At 38.3% G+C, this 22424-nt stretch overlaps 1 protein-coding gene across 1 annotated transcript in view; it reads right to left on the bottom strand.

Moving 5' to 3' along the window:
* Positions 1 to 414: 414 nt before the first annotated feature.
* pex5la (peroxisomal biogenesis factor 5-like a) overlaps positions 415 to 22424 on the bottom strand; it is a 75852-nt gene continuing 53842 nt past the window's right edge. Inside the window, exons 7-13 of the mRNA XM_020512743.2 lie at positions 17611 to 17727; positions 16987 to 17130; positions 11222 to 11292; positions 6866 to 7063; positions 6523 to 6688; positions 3382 to 3545; positions 415 to 496 (exon numbers count right to left, since the gene is read on the bottom strand). Of these exons, the coding sequence (XP_020368332.2) occupies positions 415 to 496; positions 3382 to 3545; positions 6523 to 6688; positions 6866 to 7063; positions 11222 to 11292; positions 16987 to 17130; positions 17611 to 17727 (942 nt within the window). The remainder of the gene's footprint in view (positions 497 to 3381; positions 3546 to 6522; positions 6689 to 6865; positions 7064 to 11221; positions 11293 to 16986; positions 17131 to 17610; positions 17728 to 22424) is intronic.

Here is a 22424-nt window from a genome sequence, read left to right as displayed (position 1 = left end):
TTTGTGTCAATTCATATAGCATTATTTCTCTTTTGTATTAATATCCTTCCATCAGATTATTTTTCTGCTCTACAAAACAATATCATACACTTTAGCATGAGTGAAATTATAAGTTTGTGCTCCTTTAAGACTGGAAAAGCAAATTACTGTGAAGTAAACACTTCAAAGTCATATGAACATCAAACAAGACTTGACAGATCATTCTTGGGTAATTCCATTATATTTTTCTTTGATGTGGTGTAAATAAATCTGACACATGAGATGTGTGCAATGCACACTGATTTTATCGTGTGACTGACAAATCTTCCAGTGTGCTGCTATAGATGTTATAGGTAATGCTATTTTATAATAGTGTGTCATTACTACATAATAAACAAGGTAGTAATCAATTGAATTATTTTATTGTGGCTTAAGTCAAATTCTGTTTTCATTACACTGTATCCTGAAATTTTTGCAATCATTGTTTTGGAGATTTATTTGAGTTATGAAATTCAATCTGTGAATTCATAAATCAACAGTATTACTGCAATCTGTTTCCTTACACAGTTATTTTCTTATCTTTTGCCTTCAAAGAAGTCTGGGATAAATGTAGAAATAGTAGGCAACATGTAGCAAGCATGCTTTTGGGAAGGGGAAATTGTCATTTCCAGCACTTATGAAGCTTGTAGCGTTTTGGTGAATTTGAGGGATGTTGTTAGGTATGGAACACTGCAGAGGATGCTGCACCGGAACAGCTAGGAAGGATGGCCTTCTAGTTTTTACTAACAGCTTGATGTGTGAACTTTGGCAACACACATATAAACGGTAAAGTCACCACAGTCCTAATCTCTCGTTAGAGAGAGACAACTGATGGTTTATCTGAGGGTCACCAGACTTCAGGTAAGGGTAGAGGTTGAGAAGGAGTGGACTTCATGGTAACGTGTGGGAATTGAACCCATGCTGTTGGAATCACTGTGCGTTGCAAATTAGCTATCCAGCCAACAGAGCTAACTGACTCTGTTTAACATGTAAAGTATTGTTGTCCATCAATGGGGATGCAGAGAACTCAGTGTATGGCATCACTGAGCGATGGATGGGTAACAGGATGAAGTCAATAGAGAAATGACCAGAACAATCCTGGATATTTAATTTCCAATTATTATCCCCAGACTACTATTTCATGCTACCCCTCCAAACTTGCTGAACCTCAAGTCTGAACTGTCTGCTTTGGTCTCTTCCTCAAAGCTGCACTCTTTAATACAAGATCTGCTGTTGCTGTGATTACTGTTTGTCCATCAACACACATTTTTCCAACATGACATGTGCGGTTAGAGAACTGAAGGAGGATATTTGCCCCATCATGTCTTTGACAGAGCAATCCATTAGCAACTCAGTCAATCCTAAAATCATCATTTGCTCCATAGCCTGTGTTTATTTGACTTTTTAGGCGTTTATCCAATTCTTAAAATGATTTAAACAAAAGAATGTCTGATGATTTAAGTTAGGCAAATGAAGGTTAAGTTTTGGCTCCAGGTTTGCAGTAAGTTTTCCTGTCCCTCTGGTTCTAATCATTTCACCATCAGATATCATCACTGGCTCCGTGCTAGAACTTTCACCTCAGAATTAAGTTCTGGGGCTTCAGGCCTACTCTGGAGACTTGTACACAGAATCCAGGTTGGTCTTTTAGTGCAACACAGAGATTGTTGCCATTTTACAAATGAAATGTGAAACTCACAATACGGAAGATTTCATAGAACTATTCGAACAGCATTCTTTGCGATCTTCTGGCTGATACTTATCCCTCAACAAACTGGTCATTAGCTCTTTATGGTATGTAGGTCCATGCAGTGCTCAAATCAATTGCTATATTTCCTACATTAAAATGACTACTCTTCAGATAATACTTCATTGGCCCGAAAACACTTGTGACATCTTGAAGTTATGAAAAGCACCATGCAAATGCAAGTTCCTATCTTAGATTGTGTAGACTCAAATATCCTTGAACCCAAAATGAGGAAAATAAATCAAATTCATGAACCAGACTTTCTCATATTTTGAATGGCTATGCTGCAAGAAAGACTAAGATACTTTAAGATTTCTTGTTGTCACCATGTTGTTGGCAATGTTGAAACCACGGTAAAAATGTTTCCTGCTTGCTACTTCTGACTAAATTATTGAGAGAGAAAATTAACCAATTAACTAGCCAGCAGGGCTAGTCATCAGAAAATTTAGAACTTTAAAACAAAATTGTTTTAATTCATTCATGGGGTGTGCATTGATGGCTGGGTCAGTGTTTGTTGCCTATCCCTAATTGCTCTGGGGAAGGTGGTGGTGAGCTGCTATCTTGAGCTGCTAACATCACTGGGGTGTAGGAACACCTATAATGATGATAGGAAAGGAGTTCTAAGAATTTCACCCAGTGACAGTGTAAGAACAATGATAATGTTCCAAGTCAGAATGGTAAGTGGCTTGGAGGGGAACTTGCAGTTTATGTTCCCATGGATCTGCTACCTTTGTCCTTCCAAATGGTAGAGATCATTGTTTTGGAAGTTATTATGAAATGAATCTTGGTGAGAGCATCATGTAGAGATAGTACATTGCTACCACTGTGTGGTGACGGTGAAGGGAGTGCATATATTGTAGGTGGTGTTTGGGTGATAATCAAGCAGGCTGCGTTGTTCTGGATATTTTTAAATTTGTTAAGTGTTGTTGGAGTTGCACCTATCCACGGAAGTAGACAGTATTCCGTCATATTCCTGACTTTTGCCTTGTAGATGATGGAGAGGCACTAGGAAGTCTGGAGGTTAGTTACTCAACCCAAAATTCCCAGCCTTTGACCTGCTGTTGCAGTCACAAGTTTTATTTGGTGGTCCATTTCAAGTCCCTTTCAATGGTAACTCCTAGACCGTTGCCAGTGGGGGGACCTAGTGATGGTAATGCCATTGAATGTGAAGGACGATGGTTTGATTTGTTCATGTTAGAGATTGTCACTACCTGGGACGTGTAGCATGAATGATACTAGCCACTTATCAGTCTATGCCTGGATATTGCTCAGGCCTTGCTGCACATGGATATTGATAGCCTTCATATCCAGCTAATTGCAAATTGTTCTGAACATTGTAGAAGCATCAGCAAACATCCCCACTTCTGATCTTATTGTGGAGAATCGATCAAACAACTGAAGTAGTTTGGTCCAGGACCCTCTTCTGTACTTTTCTGAACAGAGTAATCAACCTTGTTTGAAAGAGCAAAAGTGCTATGGTGCATTTTGAAGCACTTGGGTCAACCAATACATGTTCAAAAGGAGGGAAATTTGCTCAAATCCTCAATACTGAACTCCTCTCTTCAACAAAGCCGAAATCAAAATTACAAATGTAAATATCTAGGAATATTGAAGTTAGCACTGACCTGTAAGCTCCCAGGTTTATGCAACTGATTCCCAGATTGTACCTTGATCGGATGAAGCCAGGTTGAATTTCCAAAGCTCTTTGATAAGCCTCAACAGCTTCTTCACTCCGATCTCCATTTGCTAATGTAGCTCCAAGACGATTCCACAACAAATAATCCTTGGAAGTATTAAAGCATTTTAAAAACTATTGTCAGAGAAATTTAGATAGACAGAAGTTACATCAGAATATTTAATTTTTTATATCACATTTCTGTGTGTGTTATCTCAGTTGTTAGCTACTTTAAAAAAAATTGTTAATGCATTAACTTTAAATATAATGACAGCTGCATAATAATTGTGCATGTAGAAACAGGATTGTGATTATATTTGTTCAATAATTCAAACTTTCAGAAATTGTTTTTTGTGGCATTCTAGCCACACTAAAATACAAGGTTTATTGTTGTTCTTTCATAGAATGTGGCATCACTGCCTGGGGCAGTATTTATTATTGGCCAGCCCTATAATAAAAGCAAAATACTGTGGATGCTGGAAATCTGAAACAAACACAGACAACGCTGAAGAAACTCAGTGGGTCTGGCACCATCTATAGAGAGAGAAACAGAGTTAACATTGAGTTTGTTATGACATGCTCAATCAGATTGGACTTGAAACATAACACTGTTTTTCTCGCCACAGATGCTGTCAAATCTGTTGAGTTTCTCCAACAGTTTGTTTATTTTTATTGCTCACTCTGAGAGTTGGCATTGAGAAGGAGATATTGAGTTTTTTCCTTGAACTGCTGCAATCCATTTGGTGGAGGAAGACTCACATTTGATGGAGGCAGTTCAAGGATTTTGACCCAGTAAAACTGCACGAAGAACTATATAATTACAATGCAGGATGGTGTGTGGCTTGATGGGGAACTTATGAATGGTGGTATTCCCACGTATCTGCTACTCTTGTCCTAGATGGCAGTGGTTATGGGTTTGGAAAAAGAGCCTTGGTGAACTTCTACAGTGTTTCTTTTAGATGGTAGACATAACTGCAATTGAGTGTTCGTGCTGGAGGGTGTGAGTGTCAGTCAAGTGGACTGCTTTGTCCTGGATGGCTCAAGCTTCTTGAGTGTTGTTAGAACTGCATCCATCCAGGCAAGAGGGCTGTATTCTATCACACTCCTGCTTTGTGCCCTGTGAATGATGGAAAGGCTTTGGGGAGTCACTCACAGCAGGATCCCTAGCCTCTGACCTGCTCTTGTTGACATAATTTCTGGTCAATGATAACTCCCAGTTAGTGGGAGATTAAGCAATGGTAACGCTATTGAATTCAAGGGATAGTGGTCAGATTCTCTCCTGTCGGAGATGGCCACTGCCTGGCACCTATGTGGTGCAAATGATACTTGCCACCTGAAACATGGGCATTGTCCATGTTTGTTATATGTGGAAATAAAGAAGTTGCTACTTGTCCCCAAATTGCATGATAATTGTATCTCTTAAAACAGTTTGGCATTGAATTAACATCGAAAAACGAGCAGGGATAGGCCATTTTGCCTCTGGAGCCTGTTCTGCCATTCGATATGATCATCCAATTCGGAACCCTATTCCCACTTTATCCCTTTAGACCTAAGAACTATATCAAACTCCTTCATGAAAACATTCATTGTTTTGTCTTCAACCCTTCATTCTTGTAAAGTTTAATTTCAGTGAATATAGTCCTAACCGATCCAGTCTCTCTTCTCAGTCCTGCCATCCTGGGAATCAGTCTGATAAACCTTTGTTGCACTCCCTCCATAGTCAGAACATTTTTCCTCAGCTAAGTAGACAAGACTGCATACAATACTCCAGGTGTCTTCTTACCAAGTCCCTGTACAATTACAGCAAAACATCCCCACTCTGGTTCTGAATTCTCTCCCTATGAAGGACAATAGACATTTCTTCCCTGCCTGCTGCACCTGCATGCTTACTTTAAGCAACTGGTATTCACGGGCACCCAGATCCCATTGCAGCTTTCCCTTTCCCAGTCTATGGCCATTCAGATAACAATCTGATTTCCTGTTTTTGCTACCAATGTGGATAACCTTACATTTATCCATATCATACTTCATTTGTCATGCATTTTCCTACTCATTCAATTTCTCCAAATCATACCAAAGCTCACTTCATCCTCCTCACAGTTTATCCGCCTTCCTTTGTGTCATCTGCAAACTTGATGATATTATGTGTGAGGCTGCATTACTTGACTGATATCCTCAACAAATGTGTCAGAAACACTTGGGGTTTGTCCATTTCACTGTCTCTTTAGTGTGTCCAGTTTTAATTGTTGCCCAAGAAGATGTCTAACAAGGATTTGCTTTACAAGAGTAGTTTCATCCATTCAGATTTTATTATTGAAAATGATAAAAATATAATTTATTGAATTGAACTTTCTCTCTCATCTCCTCCTTTACTCTCTCTTTTGGCAATTGTGCCTGATTTGACATCAATTTTACAGTTCTGGCACTCCTGGCTCAAGTTCTGAACCACTAATTAACATTTTTTCAATCTGACTGATTATGGGAACACACAGTTCCTAGGGGTTTATACAGGTGCCAGATGCTCTGTGCTTTCTGGATAGTTAGTTGCCAAAAACTTCCAGTGCAAAAGCCTATAGAATGGCAATGGCCAAGTGTTCATTTATCTTTGATCACAAAATCTGGTTGAATAATGTTTTGTCCCGCTATTTACTGCTGAATGATGAAATAAACCTCTTAGTTTATAGGTAATTCTCAGATCAAATGAGAACTATATCCGTTACAGTGGGTCGAAATAGGGCATTATGTGTTGCTTGTATGATTACTGAATCTGTTGTTTAGTGAAATAATAATGTTGGACACGAAACCAACAATTCACAGGTATAACAACGATTGTTATAATTTTTTCAATATTCATTTCATCTTACATGGTCATTATTTCTAGGTATATAGGATTGTGTGGTAGAATGAAGCCAAAATGAAATATCAAAAACAGAAAGGATAATAAATATAATAACGCCCTCTTGCTGACAAAATGTAACTAATTTCTATTGTCATTGTCTCTTTCCAATTTAGTATAGAAGGTGAAAAGGCATTGCTAAAACAGAAATTATAGCATGAATTATCATTTAAAATAGTGAGATTTTACCTGTGGTCTAATTGTTAGGGCAGCATTGAATGCCTCAACAGCTTTGTCGTATTCTCCACTGAGGTTAAAAAGTACACCTAATCCAGTCTGCAGGTCTGGATCTATTGCATCAGAATTCTGATGGGCTGCTTTCAAAAACAGATCTTTCACTTCTGCAAGGGATGAACTGAACATGTTTATAGTAATTGAGTATCAAATAGCTAAAAGCTAATTTTCCAATTACAAGTGTGAATTCATTCAATTAAAATAAATTGTATGCAAATTTACTTTCTTTTGCTGGACCAATAATTAAGTTTGTAGAACAAATTCTCCATATTTGCCTAAAACACAGATTTGTAGTTACCTGTCATCTGTTTCTTTACATTCTTTTCTCCCAAGGGCTGGAGACCCAGTTTTCCCTCTTATTAGATATTTGTATTTGGGATTATGTCTAATCCAGTTTTTCAGAGCTTCACTAGCTTCTTGTTGTAGACCTATGTTGGTCAAGCTTACTGCCAATGCCATCAAAGCAATCAAATTGCAAGACTGTAATTCTAGACATCTAGAAGGAAAATAGATATATGGTTGTTCCAGAGACAAGTGTGGCACAACAGTTTTCATTCTACATACTCAAATGCTTTGGAAATTACTTTATAAGATCAGGAGGACTGACAAGAGTCTACTATAAATACAGTTAAATAATGTGGAAAATATTAATCTGAACAACTTGGGTAATTATACTATTATTTCTAACAAGATACTACTTCAAATAACAGTCATTCAATATATGATTCACTTTTCAGAAGATGCTGCATTGTACCTGGATTGATTAATTAATCAATTTAGATGTCTTACATCCAACGTAGCATTTTTTGCAGATTGTTTTAAAGTGATGCTTTAGAAGTTAAAGCTGAAAAGTTGAAAAGGCTGACTTTAATGTCTGGCAGAAATTGTTGCCCAGCCAATATGCACCAATTTTAGTAGAAACCATCTTATGTACATATTATGCAGGCGAATGGACTTTGTGTCTATATTCAACATTTAGTACCTATCAGTAATCAAGAAAGCTATAGTCATAATTAACAAAAGATACTCATATCCTCTTCATTTCACCTATCATATTACCAACAAGTGCACAAATAGTTAAAGTACACCTGCAAACTCAGTATGAATTAAAAGTGTTGGGATTACATCCCTAACAATGGTGTTTTAGACTTGTCTCTTATTTACTAACCAGAATTGTAATTATCCACATCAATATTCTGAATTAGACACGTGGCTTTGGGCTAACTTACTGGATAACACTTATCTAGATAGGAAAAAAAAAAGGTGACAATATATCTGTTCTGAAACTATGAGATGTTCCTTATGACCATAATTTTGTTTTTTATCTTTGTTCTTTTCTTGACAATTATATTCCCTTCACATTTAATCTATTGCTTTAACTGTGAAATTACATGGTGCAATGCTAATACTAGAGTCTTTTATGAAGTATGCAATAGTAGAGCATTAAGAAATACAGAATAAAATCAAGCAGAGTCCGCTTGGCTTCATGAAGGGGAAATCATGCCTGACAAATTTATTACAGCTTTTTGAGGAGCTAACAAACAGGATAGTTAAAGGTGAACCAGCAAATGTAATATATTTGGATTTTCAAAAGTTATTTGTAAGGTTCTGTATATGAGGCTACTTAATAAGAAAAGGACCCATGATGCTGAAAGTAATATATTTGGATGAATTGATAATTAATTAACCACGAGAAAACAGAGTGTTGGGTTAAAGGGACCATTTTCAGGATGGCAACTTGTAACTAGTGAAGTGCCACAGGGATCAGTGCTGGGACCACATTTATTTCATTATACATCATACATTAATGACTTGGATGACAAAGGTAAATGCACTGTCAAGTCTGTAGATGACACAAATTTGGGTGGAAAGGCAAGTAGTGAGGTTGACACAAAGAGACGACAGAGAGATATAGACAGGTTAAGTGAGTGATCAAAAACTTGGCAAATTGAATATAATGTGGGAAAATGTGAGGTTATGTATTTTAATGTGAAGAATAGAGATGTTGAATAATATTTATATGGAAAAAGACTGCAGAAAGTTGTGGCACATGAGGATTTGAAGGTCCTCATATTTGGATCACAAAAAAAGACTAACATCGAAGTTCAACAGATAATGGAGAAGATAAATGGACTGTTGGCCTAGACGTTAAAGGGAATGGTGTATAAAAATAGGGAAGTCTTGCTAAAACTATACATGGCACTAATCAGTTCACAGTTAGATTACTGTGAACAGTTTTGGTTCTCTTATCTAAGGCAGTCCAGATAAGTATCACTAGGCTGATATTTGGAAAGGAGCAATTGTCTTATGAGGAGAGGTTTAGTAGGTTGGGCTTGTACTCATTGGAGTGTAGCAGAATGAGAGGAGACCGTTTGAAACATTTAAGATTTTTAGGGGGGCTAACAGGGTAGTTGTGGAGAGGTTGTTTTCCCTTGTGGGAGAAGCTAGGACCAAACGGCAAAATCTCAGAGCAAGTGGTCATTCATTTAAGACAGAGATGAAGAAGAACTTTTCTCAGGGTAGACAGTCTGTAGAATTCTTTATACAGAGAGCTTTTGAGGTTGGATCATCGGGTACAGTCAGTTCTGATTTAACGCAAGAGTTCCATACTCCTGCAATCTCGCTTTATAAGAAAATTGCGCAATAGCCACACCATTTAAACTAATGGAACGTGCCAGAATCACATTACAGCCAATACAGGTAAGGAAAGTTTGCGTTCTACAAATAGTGGTCTAAATTCTTCAATCACGTTAAAGCCAGTTCGTATTGAAGAAACACACATTATAGCAGAACCAATTGTACATTCGAGGCTTAGGTAGATTTTTAATCAGTAACAGAATTGAGGATTATGGAGATAAGGCAGGGAAGTGGGCTCCTTTAGTTAGACATCGTTACGTGGACAAGAAATGTTGTATCGTGATAGACTATGGGGGCATCTAAAACTATATTAAATTTGATTAAGATTACGATTAATGCAGTAAAGAACTATTTGCAATGAATTCAAGACAGACAATAGGTACAATGGGTGATTAAGAAGAGACAAGTTCAGCAGAAATATCCAACCTCTCTATCTTCCAAAGAAAAATCCCCACCAACCATAAAGGGTAACTGATCAACCAAGAATGAAGCCTTAGGAAACACAGCTGGGGGAGTGAACAAGTTAGTTTCATCAATAATCCATTATTAGTCCAATAACTTAACCCAAATTCTACATTTTCCAATCTACAATTCGGGTCTGTAATTTTTGCAGTGTCCATCATACTCAGCTGATCCATATCTACGGATACCAAGTGGAACCGTCAGCTTTCACCTTGGCTAAAGATGCTTGGAATCATACCATACACCTCATATTTTGCCTTGGGAGCTTACAGCCCAATGGCCTGAATATTGACTTTACCAGCTTCAAAGGCTTCCCTCCCCCAAACGGTCCATCTTCTGACTCATCTATCTGCTCCACCCTTCCAACTAATCAACCACAATAACCTGCTACCTGTACCCAACTTTCTCCATCTACCTATCCTCCCTCCAGCCCCACACCCCCTTCTATTTCTGGGATCCCCTCCCCTTCCCAGTCCTGACAAAGGGTTATGGTTTGAAACATTGACTTTCCTGGTCCTCAGATGCTGTCTGACCTGCTGTGCTTTTCCAGCTCCACATCTATTGACTCTGGCTTTCAGCATCTGGAGTCATTATTGTCTCCACACATATCTCTCATACTTCTGCTGGGACTTGTCACAGTTGCTGATGTTCTACTATTTTAATTACATGAAGATTCACAATTGGGAATGGTGGGACTAAGATGATTTGGTTTCATCCACTATTTGTGGGACTGCTTAGATCCGACAGTGCTCGCTGCTTTTGCTGTCTTTCCTTCAAGGGGTGTTCACCCTTGAGGTACACTGAAGAGGTGTAACAGCTGCTGATCATAACTCTTGTTTGATCTTAATTCTTGGTTGATCTTCAGCCTTGTGGTCTGGCATGAAGATTAGTGGCATGTGTACTTTGTGTTAAATGGTGTGTACTGTCAATAGGACAGGATATGCCCAGTTGGATGACAATGACAGAATCTGGGAAATTGATGTTAAGTCTGTTTGTTTGCTGTTGTTTGGACAGGCAACAGAATAGCACTGCCCAACATGTGCCTCTGTTCTAAAATGTCACTGAGGAAACCCCCAAATGATTTACTGAGATTCATTGGATGATAAGATTCAGTTACAGAGACAGCTGCTATAACCAAAGGCAGCAACCAGTGCAAAAAAAAACTTTAAATGAAATGATCAAAATCACTCCCATGTTTTCACCTTCAACTCAGGTTCCTCGACCAAAAAAATATATGGGATCTAGTATGTGACGTATTTTCTCGTACTACATCGAGAATAAATGCCAAGTTGAAAGCAAATACATGTTAAAGAAATTTGAAGAGGGGGATGTCTTGTTCATTGCAACTTTGGCCATGTTTTCTCCCTATGGTTCATGAAGCCAGTCGTAAACATTCTGGCATTTATAAATCCTCATATCAGATTCCACCCCACTGAATCCGTTTTCATTATCTGAAATTTTGTATAACTAACATTCATCCATGGACCAAACTATGTTATATTTTCTATTCCAGCACAGGGAAATTAGTGTAGACATTTTGTTTTATCAGGCTTACCTCTGGAGAGCAACAATGGCAGCCTGTTCATTTTCATTATCTGCTTGTGTGGTGCCCAAGTACTGCCATGCCTGTGGACATACTAACAATATCAGTGCAAAGAAGCAACAGTACTAAATAACAAATTATATTCACAAGAATGCAATTGCAATGTTTATAGAAAAAGGTACAATATTTTATAGATAAGTTTTTTTGATATTGCCAGTTTTGTCCTCTTTCAAATTACAGTATTTATGTATATTATGTATGTAATTTTATATAATTACAGATGAAGGATTTTCAAGTTGACTGGTGGAAAAAATGATAAGTGACAAAATAGAAGTTGAAAGCTAACCAGTTCAATAAAACACAGTAAAGATGGCAGGTAGCAGCCGTAGTATATGGAGACTGGTTGTCACCAGTTTACACCACAATTACCATAGCAACAGTAAATGTTTCAGCACGACCAAATGTCTGCTCAGAGTTGACGAGCTGAAACACAGCTATAGACGCTATGATATATCAGGGAGAGATCAAGGTGCCTGGACACCTTGTTCTCAGAGGCAGTGAGTGAAGCAGATATGGGGATCAGCATGTGGAAGAGTCTCAGCCTGTTATTGTCCAAAAGGTTCAAGGTTCTTGCAGCTTGTGTGGATGAGAGCAGGGACTGAAGGGTGGATCAGCAAACTGACCACTGTATCCTGAAGCAGGGAGCCATTAAAAGTGTGAAGGGTAAAAAAAATATAATTAGAAGAATAGAGGTAGTTCTCTGCAGCTGACAAAGTGAGTCCTTAAGCCTGTACTGCGTGTCTGGTGGCAGATTTGAGGAAATTTCCTCCAGCCTGAAGAGGAGCCTGGAGTGAAAGAGGAAGGTTCAGTTGTTGTGGTATACATGCATACCAACGATATAAGCTAGAGTAAGAAAGAGGTTCTGTTAAGAGAGACAAATAGCTAGGCATTAAATGAAAAAGTAGAAACACAAAGGTAATAATCTCTGCATTACTATACCTGATCCATGAGCAAATTTGCATAGGGTCAAAAAAGAGATTTGAATGCATGGCTCAAAGATTGGTGTGGGAGAAATGAGTTTGGAATCATGGGACACTAGCACCAATACTGTGACAAGAGAGATTGTACTGTTGGGACACTCTTCATCTGAACCATGCTGGGACCATGTTCTGGGAAGTGTTATAATTAGGGAGCATCAGAGAGAACAGTGGGGTGTCACGTGTGAAAGTATTTGTAAAGTTAAAGCATGAAGACAATGGAATAGTCCAGGGTAGTGATATGGACACAGCAATTGTAAGCAGAATGTGAAAGGAATGGAGAGAGTCAATAAACATAAAAGTGTACTAGAAGATATGATCAGAAGAAATGGCTTTAAACCAACAGCGGACCAGGATGTTTTGGGTGAACGGCAATTTAGAAAATCAACTGAACATTCAAATTAGGATCAGGAGTTGGCCACTCAGCCTCTCAAGTTTGCTCTGCCATTCAATAAAGTCATGGCTGATCTGATTAATCTACATTTGCGCCAAGGGTTCTTGACATTTGCTCCAGACATGGCATTCTGGGGAAACCAATGTCCTGCTTTGCGGGCAGGTTCCTGGAGGTCCAGTTGGATAAACTGGTGTTGACACAGGACCAGCACTGGAAGACATGACACAAAACAATGCAAGCTTGGTCTGAAGATCGTCACCTGGGTTAAAACAGTTTCAGTTGTCTGGAGGAATGCTCAGAATTGTAGGAAGAAAGTTAATGTCTTTCTCCACTCCCACCTGGATAAGTTCCAACATCTTCTTTGTGATACGTCACTTTCATTCTATCTCTGCAACTTTACCAACCTTCCACCAAGGTATTTGTTTTACCACTCTCACTATTGTCTGTGAGATCTTATCCACCCCAACCCCTGACACCATTAACTCTGGATCCCCTCAGCATTACCTACTCACCCATTTAGGACACTTCTCCACCTGCACCAACCGTGTAATAGCTATGCGATCCGTGTTCAACTTCTCTAATCCCGGTCTCTCTGTATCTCATCCCATGAAGAAAATAGGCCCCCAGTACAGCAGAAAGAGCCTGGGTGAAAAAGTTTTTCCCCAAATCCCCTCTAAACCTCTTGCCTTTCACACTTCAAAATTATTCTCTTTTCATTGATCCCTCAAACTAAGGGGAACAGCTACCTTCTATTCACCCTGTCCATTCTCCTTATAATCTTATACTTCTCTGTCATCAGGCCCCTCCTCAATCTTCTCTGTTTCGAAGAAAACAACACCAACTTATTCAACATCTTTTTGTAGTTGAAATGCTCTATCCTTTGAATCTACCTTGCACCACCTCTAGTACAGTCACATCCCTCCTATAGTATGGTGACCAGAACTGCACACAGTACTCCAGCTGTGGCCTAACCAAAGTTCAGTACAGCTCCAACATGACCTCCTCTCTCTTATATCTCTTCCATGACTGATAAAGGCAAGCATACCATATGCCTTTTTAACCTGTCTTGCCACCTTCAGCAATCTGTAGACAAGCAATCCAAGATCCCTCTGATCCTCTGAGCTTCCTAGTATCCTGCCATTTATTGAGTACTCCCTTATCTTATTCCTTCTTGCAAAGTGCATCACTAAGGCTGATCAGGGTTAAATTTCTCACTCTGACTGCCCCAAGCAGGCTCAGGACTGGTATTGGAGGCTGCCCTTGACCTGCCGTGCCATGATCCACTAAGTGAAGGCTGGCCTCCTTGATGTGACTGAGGCCTGCTGACAATCATGATAAGCTTCCAGGCTTTGTGTCTGCACTAAAAGGTGCAGTAGGAGATGTTTCATTTTGGTAGGGTAAATGAAGAGATGCAAAATAAGCTAAATGGCAACTTATTTATTTCATATTGGTCTTTTAAAAGGGGTGCAGGAATGGGGGACTAGGGTGCATGTACTCAAATCTCGAAAGGTAGCAGGACAACTTACATAGAGTATCAAAGAGGCATATGGGAACCTCAGCTTATAAAGAGAGATATAGAAACAAAGAAGAAGTTATGGTAAATCTCTATAAACACACTGGGAGGTACAGTAAATCATGGCATACAAGTCAATCTAGCGTGTAAGACAATTCCCTTTTCTCAGTCCTAAAAGTTATTGTTTCTACATACACTTGGCCAACAGGTCAAATCCCCAATCAGCCACAATGTGCAATATTCACAGTAGTTATAAACCTCAAGTTTTCAACCCACAAACAGACTCTTACTTAGTGGTATCATATCATTGGGTGCAAGGATCATGCAGATAACAAATGCTGTTCTGTAAGGACGTGCTAAATCATAACCAAACAGACCAGTCCCTTCATGATGAACACCAAGGTTGGTGACCACATAAAACCATGTCAATGGTCCACTTTTATTCTCGGCATTTTTGAAGGGCTATTTCAAGGCTTAAACTGTCAATTTATAAACCAGCATATATAGTAAGCAAATAATTAAAAGGGAAAAATTTGAACAGCATCAAAAAAGATGTAATGGTACAAATGAGAGTTTTTGTAATGGTCCATTTGATTAGTTGAATAAATCTCTCCATATTGTGTGCTTCTATGAATTGTTCCTGTAAAATGTCTGAGGTCATTTTTCTGAGTTAACAGTGCTATGTGTTTTATGCAGAATAAACAGGAAGAACAGGATTCATACAAATACAGATGGAAAATGGCCTACAGTGTCAACAGGCTATCCTGTAATAAAGTAAGTTTCTCTCAAAAGAAAAATGCTGTGTTTTAATTTAGCTGCAGGGACCAGGCAAATAGCATGGATGTAAATAAACTGAATTCACTGTACAACACTTGATAGGGAGCAGAAACTAATCTTTAGACTGCGCAGAGTAAATTCACTAGTTCTTTTCTTAATGGGGAGTTGTACTCTTGAAAGGAGTAGTGGTAAGAGATAGGGTTTCAACACTGTCATGTGATTTCTCCAACCCATGCTCCCAGTAGGACCAAGCTGTTTCAAGTTGGGCTGTTGCCTAAAATGCTAGTTACACTTAATGCAACGTATTGTGTGGATGAAACAAAACTTAGGCTTTTGCATATAGAGTGACATACAGCATCTTTAGAATACATAGGAAATGGTTTCAAACTTTCCCCTCCCCCTTTTCTGATGAAGGGTCTAGGCCCGAAACGTCAGACTCTCTGCTCCTATGATGCTGCTTGGCCTGCTGTGTTCATCCAGCCCTGCACCTTGTTGTCTCGGATTCACCAGCATCTGCAGTTCCTACTATCTCTGTCTCAAATTGACGTATTGAGTGTATCCAATCAAAGTTAGATGAACAAAATATGCACTGAAATAATGTAAACCAGCAAATGTAATATCGTAGGCACATAGGAAATAAGAGCAGGAGTAGGCCATTTGGCTCATCAAACCTGCCTCATTGTTCAACAAGTTCACGGTTGATCTGCCCCAGGCCTCAACTCCTCTTTTGTGCCAGGCCACTGTGGTCCTCACCTCCCTAATAGTTGAAAAATATACCAACCTCCTCTTCAAACACTTTCAGTGTCCTTGCCTCCAAAACTCTCTGGGGAAAAGATTTCCAGATACTCGTTATCCTCTGGGAGAAAAAATTCTTTTGCATCTCAGTTTTAAATGAGCATCCCCTCATTCTGTAACTATGTTCCCTTTGAGAATCTCCCATTCACACCTTGCTTGTCTGTTATCCTTGGGAATGTTTATAGTGTCCTACACCGTGAAGATCGAAGCAAAGTATTGGTTTAAGTTATCTTCTATTTCCTTGCTCTCCATTATTAATTCCCCATCAAGGGTTCCAAACACACTTTTCTATCGGTACAATATTCAGTGCTGATTTCTTTTTACCATCTTGACAAAATACACTGATATCTTGAAACACTGCTTGATAAGTTCTGCTAGGTTTGAGCAATGGTATCTAAGCTGGGATCCTTCTGCTCTACAGAACTGACATGAAGGATTTTTGTAAGCCCACAAGACCATAAGATATAGGAGCAGAATTAGGCCATTCAGCCCATCAGGACTGCTCCATCATTTGATCATGACTGATATGCTTCTCAACCACATTCTCCTGTCTTCTCCCCATAAACCTCGATCCCCTTACCAATCAAGAACCCGTCAGTCTATTTGCACAGCCATGATTGCCAGCATAAATGCATGCAAAAGGGAAGTAATGGAGATGAGTTTTTCAGTGGCCAAGTTTAATTGCAGCAATTGGTTGGGGCAGCAGCAAAGAAATAGAGTAGCATTTGAATCACTAAGTTCACTGCCAGGCAGATGGACTGAATGGTTTATGTGTAACTCTCTTACTTTTCAGTGAGGTATCTGGCACTGAGAACCAAAAGGGACAGAATACGCAAGGTCAGTACTAATATAGCTATGAGCTCCACCAATTTGGCCTCAGAATTTTCCCTAATTTTAAATAGTGCCACCACTGGTAACCAAGCCTGTAATTTGGCAAAATCTGGAATTCCCACTCAAAACCAAAAAAGTAAGATTTGGCTCTTTGTATCTACATTTATAGCAGCAAGTATCTAAAGATGATTTATTATGATAGTGGTGCTATAAAAATGTATATTATTGCTCTAAAAGGCCTGAATCAGTTTTCATGGTGGGTTACAAACATTACTGATGATGAACTATATAACCTGTTTTGTATTACTAGGCATAACCCCACTAATAATATTTCAACACTCAGATTTGCATGTAAAAGTTCCTGCCATATGCTTTGGAATTATCAGTGCATTAACATATATTCTGTGACTGTTAAATATCATCAGCCTACCTCTGCATCATAGGGGTCTTGCAAAATTGCTGATTCCAGCAGTAATACAGCATTGGGCAGATCTCCTTCTTTCTGCTTTTTAAGAGCTTCCTCAAATGCATTGGACCAGTCTTTGAAGGGATTGTCGGTGTGAAAATAATAGCCCTGTAGCAAAGGTTAATTGGAATGAATAATATATCTTGAAACAAGTTGCAAGAATTAATTATCTAATTTGTGGAATTAAATTATTCTGCTTACTGATAGTTCAAGAGACATCTTTTGCATATAATCTATTCACTATTACTTTGCTGTTCTTGTTTATTGGGTTACAGCAATTAAATGGCTTCATTAATAATTAAAACACTATCCATTCAACATTTGTTTGATTCCTTCCATCGCTCATTAGTGTGCTGTTTTAAATGGTCAGTACTACAATTACAAGATTAAAATCTATCTTATGTAAATAATGAGGTAATAATAAATTCTTTCTGCTGTATTTTCCTCATTTCTGCCATATACGATGAATTTGTTGTCACCATTTTCTCGTCGAGTTTGAATATAAATGAGAATCAACCAAAAAAACTGACAGTTGTAAAATTTTAATTAGAAAGCAACAAATTGTGAAGATCATATTTTCAAGGTCACCTTCTCATGTGGGGAGATGTTTGTATTTGTTGCTGGCTGTTCACTTCCTGCAATCCAATTCCTACGTGCCATTTCTTCCCATTCATCTTGCATTTTATCCCAGAATTCTGTGTCAGACTAGTAAAGAACAATGAGATATAAAAACAAAAAATACTTCAATCACAATCTGATTTCAATGAAAGAAAGTCAAAGAAAATACTTGGTAGCAATTCATTAAGCATCAGATGTACAAGTAAGCTAGTACTTTCTAAGTCAGAGAACAATGAGGAAGTTGCCAGATGAGATGAAGTGTGAATGCTTAAGAAGAAAGCAGGATGATAAGCCCACTTTAACTCACAAAATATAGTTCTTTTCAAGTTTCTCATAGGACTGGTCTCAAAGATTTCCTTTGAGAGAAAATGCAACTTCAAGATTGTTGGTTTCTTTTGTCAATTATACATATTCACAATGCATACTCATGCTGAATACTTGATATGTGGTCAATAATTGTCTTGTCAAGGAAAGTTGTCCTTTTCATAACCCTCAGCAGCAGTACACATCTGAAATGCATTGTACCACTAATCGATTAAGTCTTTAAGATCAACTGATTTCATTTATTTATTAGTTTACATTGTGCTGATATTGGAGTTCTTTTATTATTGCATTACAAAAAAATCACCTAATATGAATAACATGAGAATCAGACTAGGAGTGAACCGTACAACCTCTTGAGCCTCTTGCTGATGCAGGCTCGAAGGGCCGAATGGCCTACTCATGCATCTACTTTTTACGTTGAGCCTGCTGTGCCATTCATTGCAATCATGACTGATCTGATTCAATGCCACTTTCCCACCTGGTCCTCGTATCCCTCGATTCCCTGACAAGCTAAAATTCTATCTGTTTCAGCCTTACCTATTCTCAACAATGCAGCATTCACAACCATTTGGGGCAGAGAATTCCAAAGATTCACACCCTCTCTGACTGAAAACATTTCTCCTCAACTCAGTGCTACATGATTGATCTTACCCTGAAGCTGTGGATTTATCTTCTAGATTTGCCAGGGAGGAGAATCACCTTCTCAGTGTCTACCCAATCTAGCCCATTTACAACCTTTACGGTTCAATAGATCACCCCTCATTCTCCTAAACTCCAGATGTGTTGCCCAAGTTACTCCAAGGTTTTCTAAGATTACAAAAGGATCTTGATCAAATAGGTCAATGAGCTGAAAAATGGCAGATGGAGTTCAATCTGGATAAATGTGAGGTATTGCATTTGGGTACAACAAGAAAGGGTAGGGCTTATACATATTAATGGTAGGGCCTTGGGTAATGTTGTAGAACAAAGGGACCTTGGGGTTCAGGTGCTTAATTCTTTGAAGTTTGTGTCACATATAGACAGGGTGGTTAAAAAAGCATTTGGCACCCTTACCTTCATTGCTCAGGCCCTTTGAGTATAGAAGTTGGGAAATCATGTTGAGGTTGTACAAGATATTATTGAGGTCTCTTCTGGAATATTGTGTCCAGTTGTGTTCACCCAGTTAAAGGAAGGATATATTAAGCTGAAGAGAGTTCAGAAGAGATTTACCAGGATGTTGCTGGTATGGAAGGTTTGAGTTATAAAGAAAGGATGGATAGGCTGGGACTTTTTCATTGGAGTCTGGGAGGTTGAGAGACAACCTTATAGAAGTTTATAAAATAATGAGGGATATAGATAGATAGTTGTCTTTTCCCTAGTTTAGGGGATTTCAAGACAAGGGCACATTTTTAAGGTGGGAGATTTAAAAAAAGACATAAGGTGGCCAACATTTTACACAGAGGGTGGTTCATGCGTGGAATGGCCTTCCTGAGGAAATGGTGTATGTGGGTACAATTACAATGTTTAAAAGACATTTTGGATAAGTACATGAATAGTAAAGGTTTGGAGGGATTTGAGCCAGGAGCAGGCCAGGTGGGACTAGTTTAGTTTGGGATTATGTTTGGCATGGACTGGTTGGACTGAAGGGTCTGTTTCTGTGCTGTATGACTCTATGACCATTTCCTCAACTTTCATTCCAGTAACCAGTCTAGTGAATCTTCACTGTACTGTCTTCAAACTCTTTATAGATATGGAATCTAAAGCTCTGCATGGTATTTTAGGTATGATCTTAGCAAAGCCCTACAGAACGTAGCTACCTTTCTTTATTCTTCTTCTTCAATCCCCTTGTGATAATAGTCAATATCCTCTTTGTTTTCCTAATTGTTCTATCTGAATGTTAACTTCCTGTGTTTCTTGTGAATATACCCAAACTTCTCTGACATTCAACAATTAAAAGATCCACATCTTTTTAAAAATATTCCGCACTTCTATTCTTACTACCAAAGTGAATACATTCTCACTTATCCACATTATAGTCCATCTGTCATCTTGTTGCCCATTGATTTAATACATTCCCATCTTGCTTTGTATCATCGACAAATTTTGATATATAACTTCAGTCTCTTTATGTCATTAATGCAGATTGTAAGTAGCTGTGGCACTGATCTGTGGCACTCCACTAGTTGCAGCCTGTCAACTTGAAAACATCCTCTTTAGCCTTATTTTCTGCAGCATTTCTGCTATCCAGTCTTTCAGGATGCTAAGATCTTATCCCAAATTCCAGGAGTCATTATCTAGCATTGTATCCTTTTGTAAGGCACCTTACCAAATTAATTTTCAAAACCCATGAAAAGGACATCTTCCTTTCATGTGTCTAGTTACATCTGCAAAAATACATTCAAATAGATTTGTTAATGCAATTTTCCTTGTGTAAAATCATGTTGATTCTGATGTTATATGTGCATTGTTAGCTCTAATTAACTGTCGTAAGGAAGGCATTAGAAGCTGTTTCTAAATAAATTATAGCAGGATACTTTGTCAGAGTCAGAGAACATTGGTTTTGTGAAAGGGAAATCATTTTTAACTGATCTGTTGGAGTTCTTAGAGTAAGTAACATGTGCTTTGGATAAAAGGAACCGATGGATACACTTTGATAAGATTTCGAGAACCCATTTCATATGGTGCTATAGCAAAAGTTATTGCAAAAATAAGCTTGTAGTGCAGTGGGTAACATATTGGTATAGATAGGATATTGGCTAGCTAACATGGAACAGAATAGGTGTAAATGGGTCATTTTATGGTTGACAGGTTGTGACAAGTGGTGCGACACAGGTATCAATGCTGGTGCCTGAACCTTTTTACCATTCTATATATGTGGTTTTTTTAAAATATGAATTTTTGAAGATACTGAAAGTATGGTTTTTTTTAATGACACAAGGATAGGTAGGATGGCAAGTTATGAAGAGGATACTAAGACTTTCAAGAAGACTTTCTTAGGAACTAAAGACATCAAATTACTTGGGGAGAAAGCAGGAACAGGGTACTGAATTGGATGATCAGACATGATCATACTGAAAGGTTGAGCAAGTTCAAATGACCAAATGGCCTACTTCTACTCTGATATTCTATGTTTCCACAATGAGGCTATCAAGAGATATTATTAGGTTCATGTGGGCAAAGATTTGGAAAGTGGAGTAAAATGGGAGAAAAGTAAAATTGTCCGTTGGTCCATCTAGGAGGAATAAAAAGAAGATATTGTGTAAATGGCGGAAGACTGCAAGGCTGTCATATGCCGAGGGATCGAGGTGTCTCAGTGTCTCCTTATTTAAAGAAAGGTGCAAATGTATTGGAGGCAGTTCAAAGAAGGTTTACTACATTCGTATCTGAAAAGGGCTGGTTGTCTTTTGAGGAAAGGTTGCACAGGTTTAGCTGGAGTCCACTGGAGTTTAGAAGAGTTATAAGTGACTTGATTGAAACATATAACATTTTGATGAGTCTTGAGAAGGTACACGTGGTAGGTATATTTAGACTTGTAGGAAAATCAAGAACTAGCAGTCACTGTTTAAAATTAAGGGGCCACACAAAAGCAATAGAAGGAGCATCTTTTCCTCACAAATGGTTCTGTGTCTTTGGAACTTACTTCCTCAAAAGACAGTGGAAGAGGAATCTTTGAATATTTTTAAGGTGGACATGGATTCTTAATTGGCAAGGAGGCAAGGTAGGTGGGAATGTGAAGTAATCAGATCAGCCATGATCTTGTTGAATGACAGAGCAGACATGACAACCTAATTCATATGTTCATACAGGACCTCTTCATTAAGAGTATTTTCCTGACAATGAATGTCAGATTAATTGGCCTGTGAAGGCTCAACTAAGATTGTATTTATCAAGAATTACTTTACAATAAGAAAAATGCATTATTCCCAATGTGAATTAATTCATATTGTTATAAGCAACATTGATTTTATATTTGAAAAATTATAGCTCTACATACTTTGAATAAGACAAACTCTTAAAAGTAAAGTTATAAGTATGTCCCCACTGCTCGTAACAGGCATGTTGGTATTTTGTTTGTGTGACTAAAGCACATAAAAGGTACAAAATAATAGCAGGAAGACAGAAGACAGTGGTGGAATTAATTACATTTTTCCACTGATAGGAGCTTTTGGGAAAATATTGAGACAAGTTCTGAATGTACAGTTTGAAACCCTGATAACCATAGTTTTCTTTCTATCTATTCAAAAACAACAGTTCTAGCCAATCATTTGCTCAGGAGTCCATTTCAGGGCACTAACGTGTAGGTTCTCACTCACTTTAATGGAGATATTTCACTGCATGGAAGCTCAGAGAGTTGATACGTTATCCAGCTGAACAGTAAAGGAAAGAAATGACAGTGCAAGGCAGAAAAGCAGTAAGTATGGCCAAAATTAGTGTTCCTTCTCTGCTTATGAGTAGTATCACTGAAAATGACCCACTGTATT

The sequence above is a fragment of the Rhincodon typus genome, chromosome 13, assembly GCF_021869965.1.
Source record: "Rhincodon typus isolate 14 chromosome 13, sRhiTyp1.1, whole genome shotgun sequence".
Classification (NCBI taxonomy): Eukaryota; Metazoa; Chordata; class Chondrichthyes; order Orectolobiformes; family Rhincodontidae; genus Rhincodon; species Rhincodon typus.
Note: the sequence above shows the minus strand (reverse complement) of the source record. Positions and strands in the feature narration are given on the sequence as shown.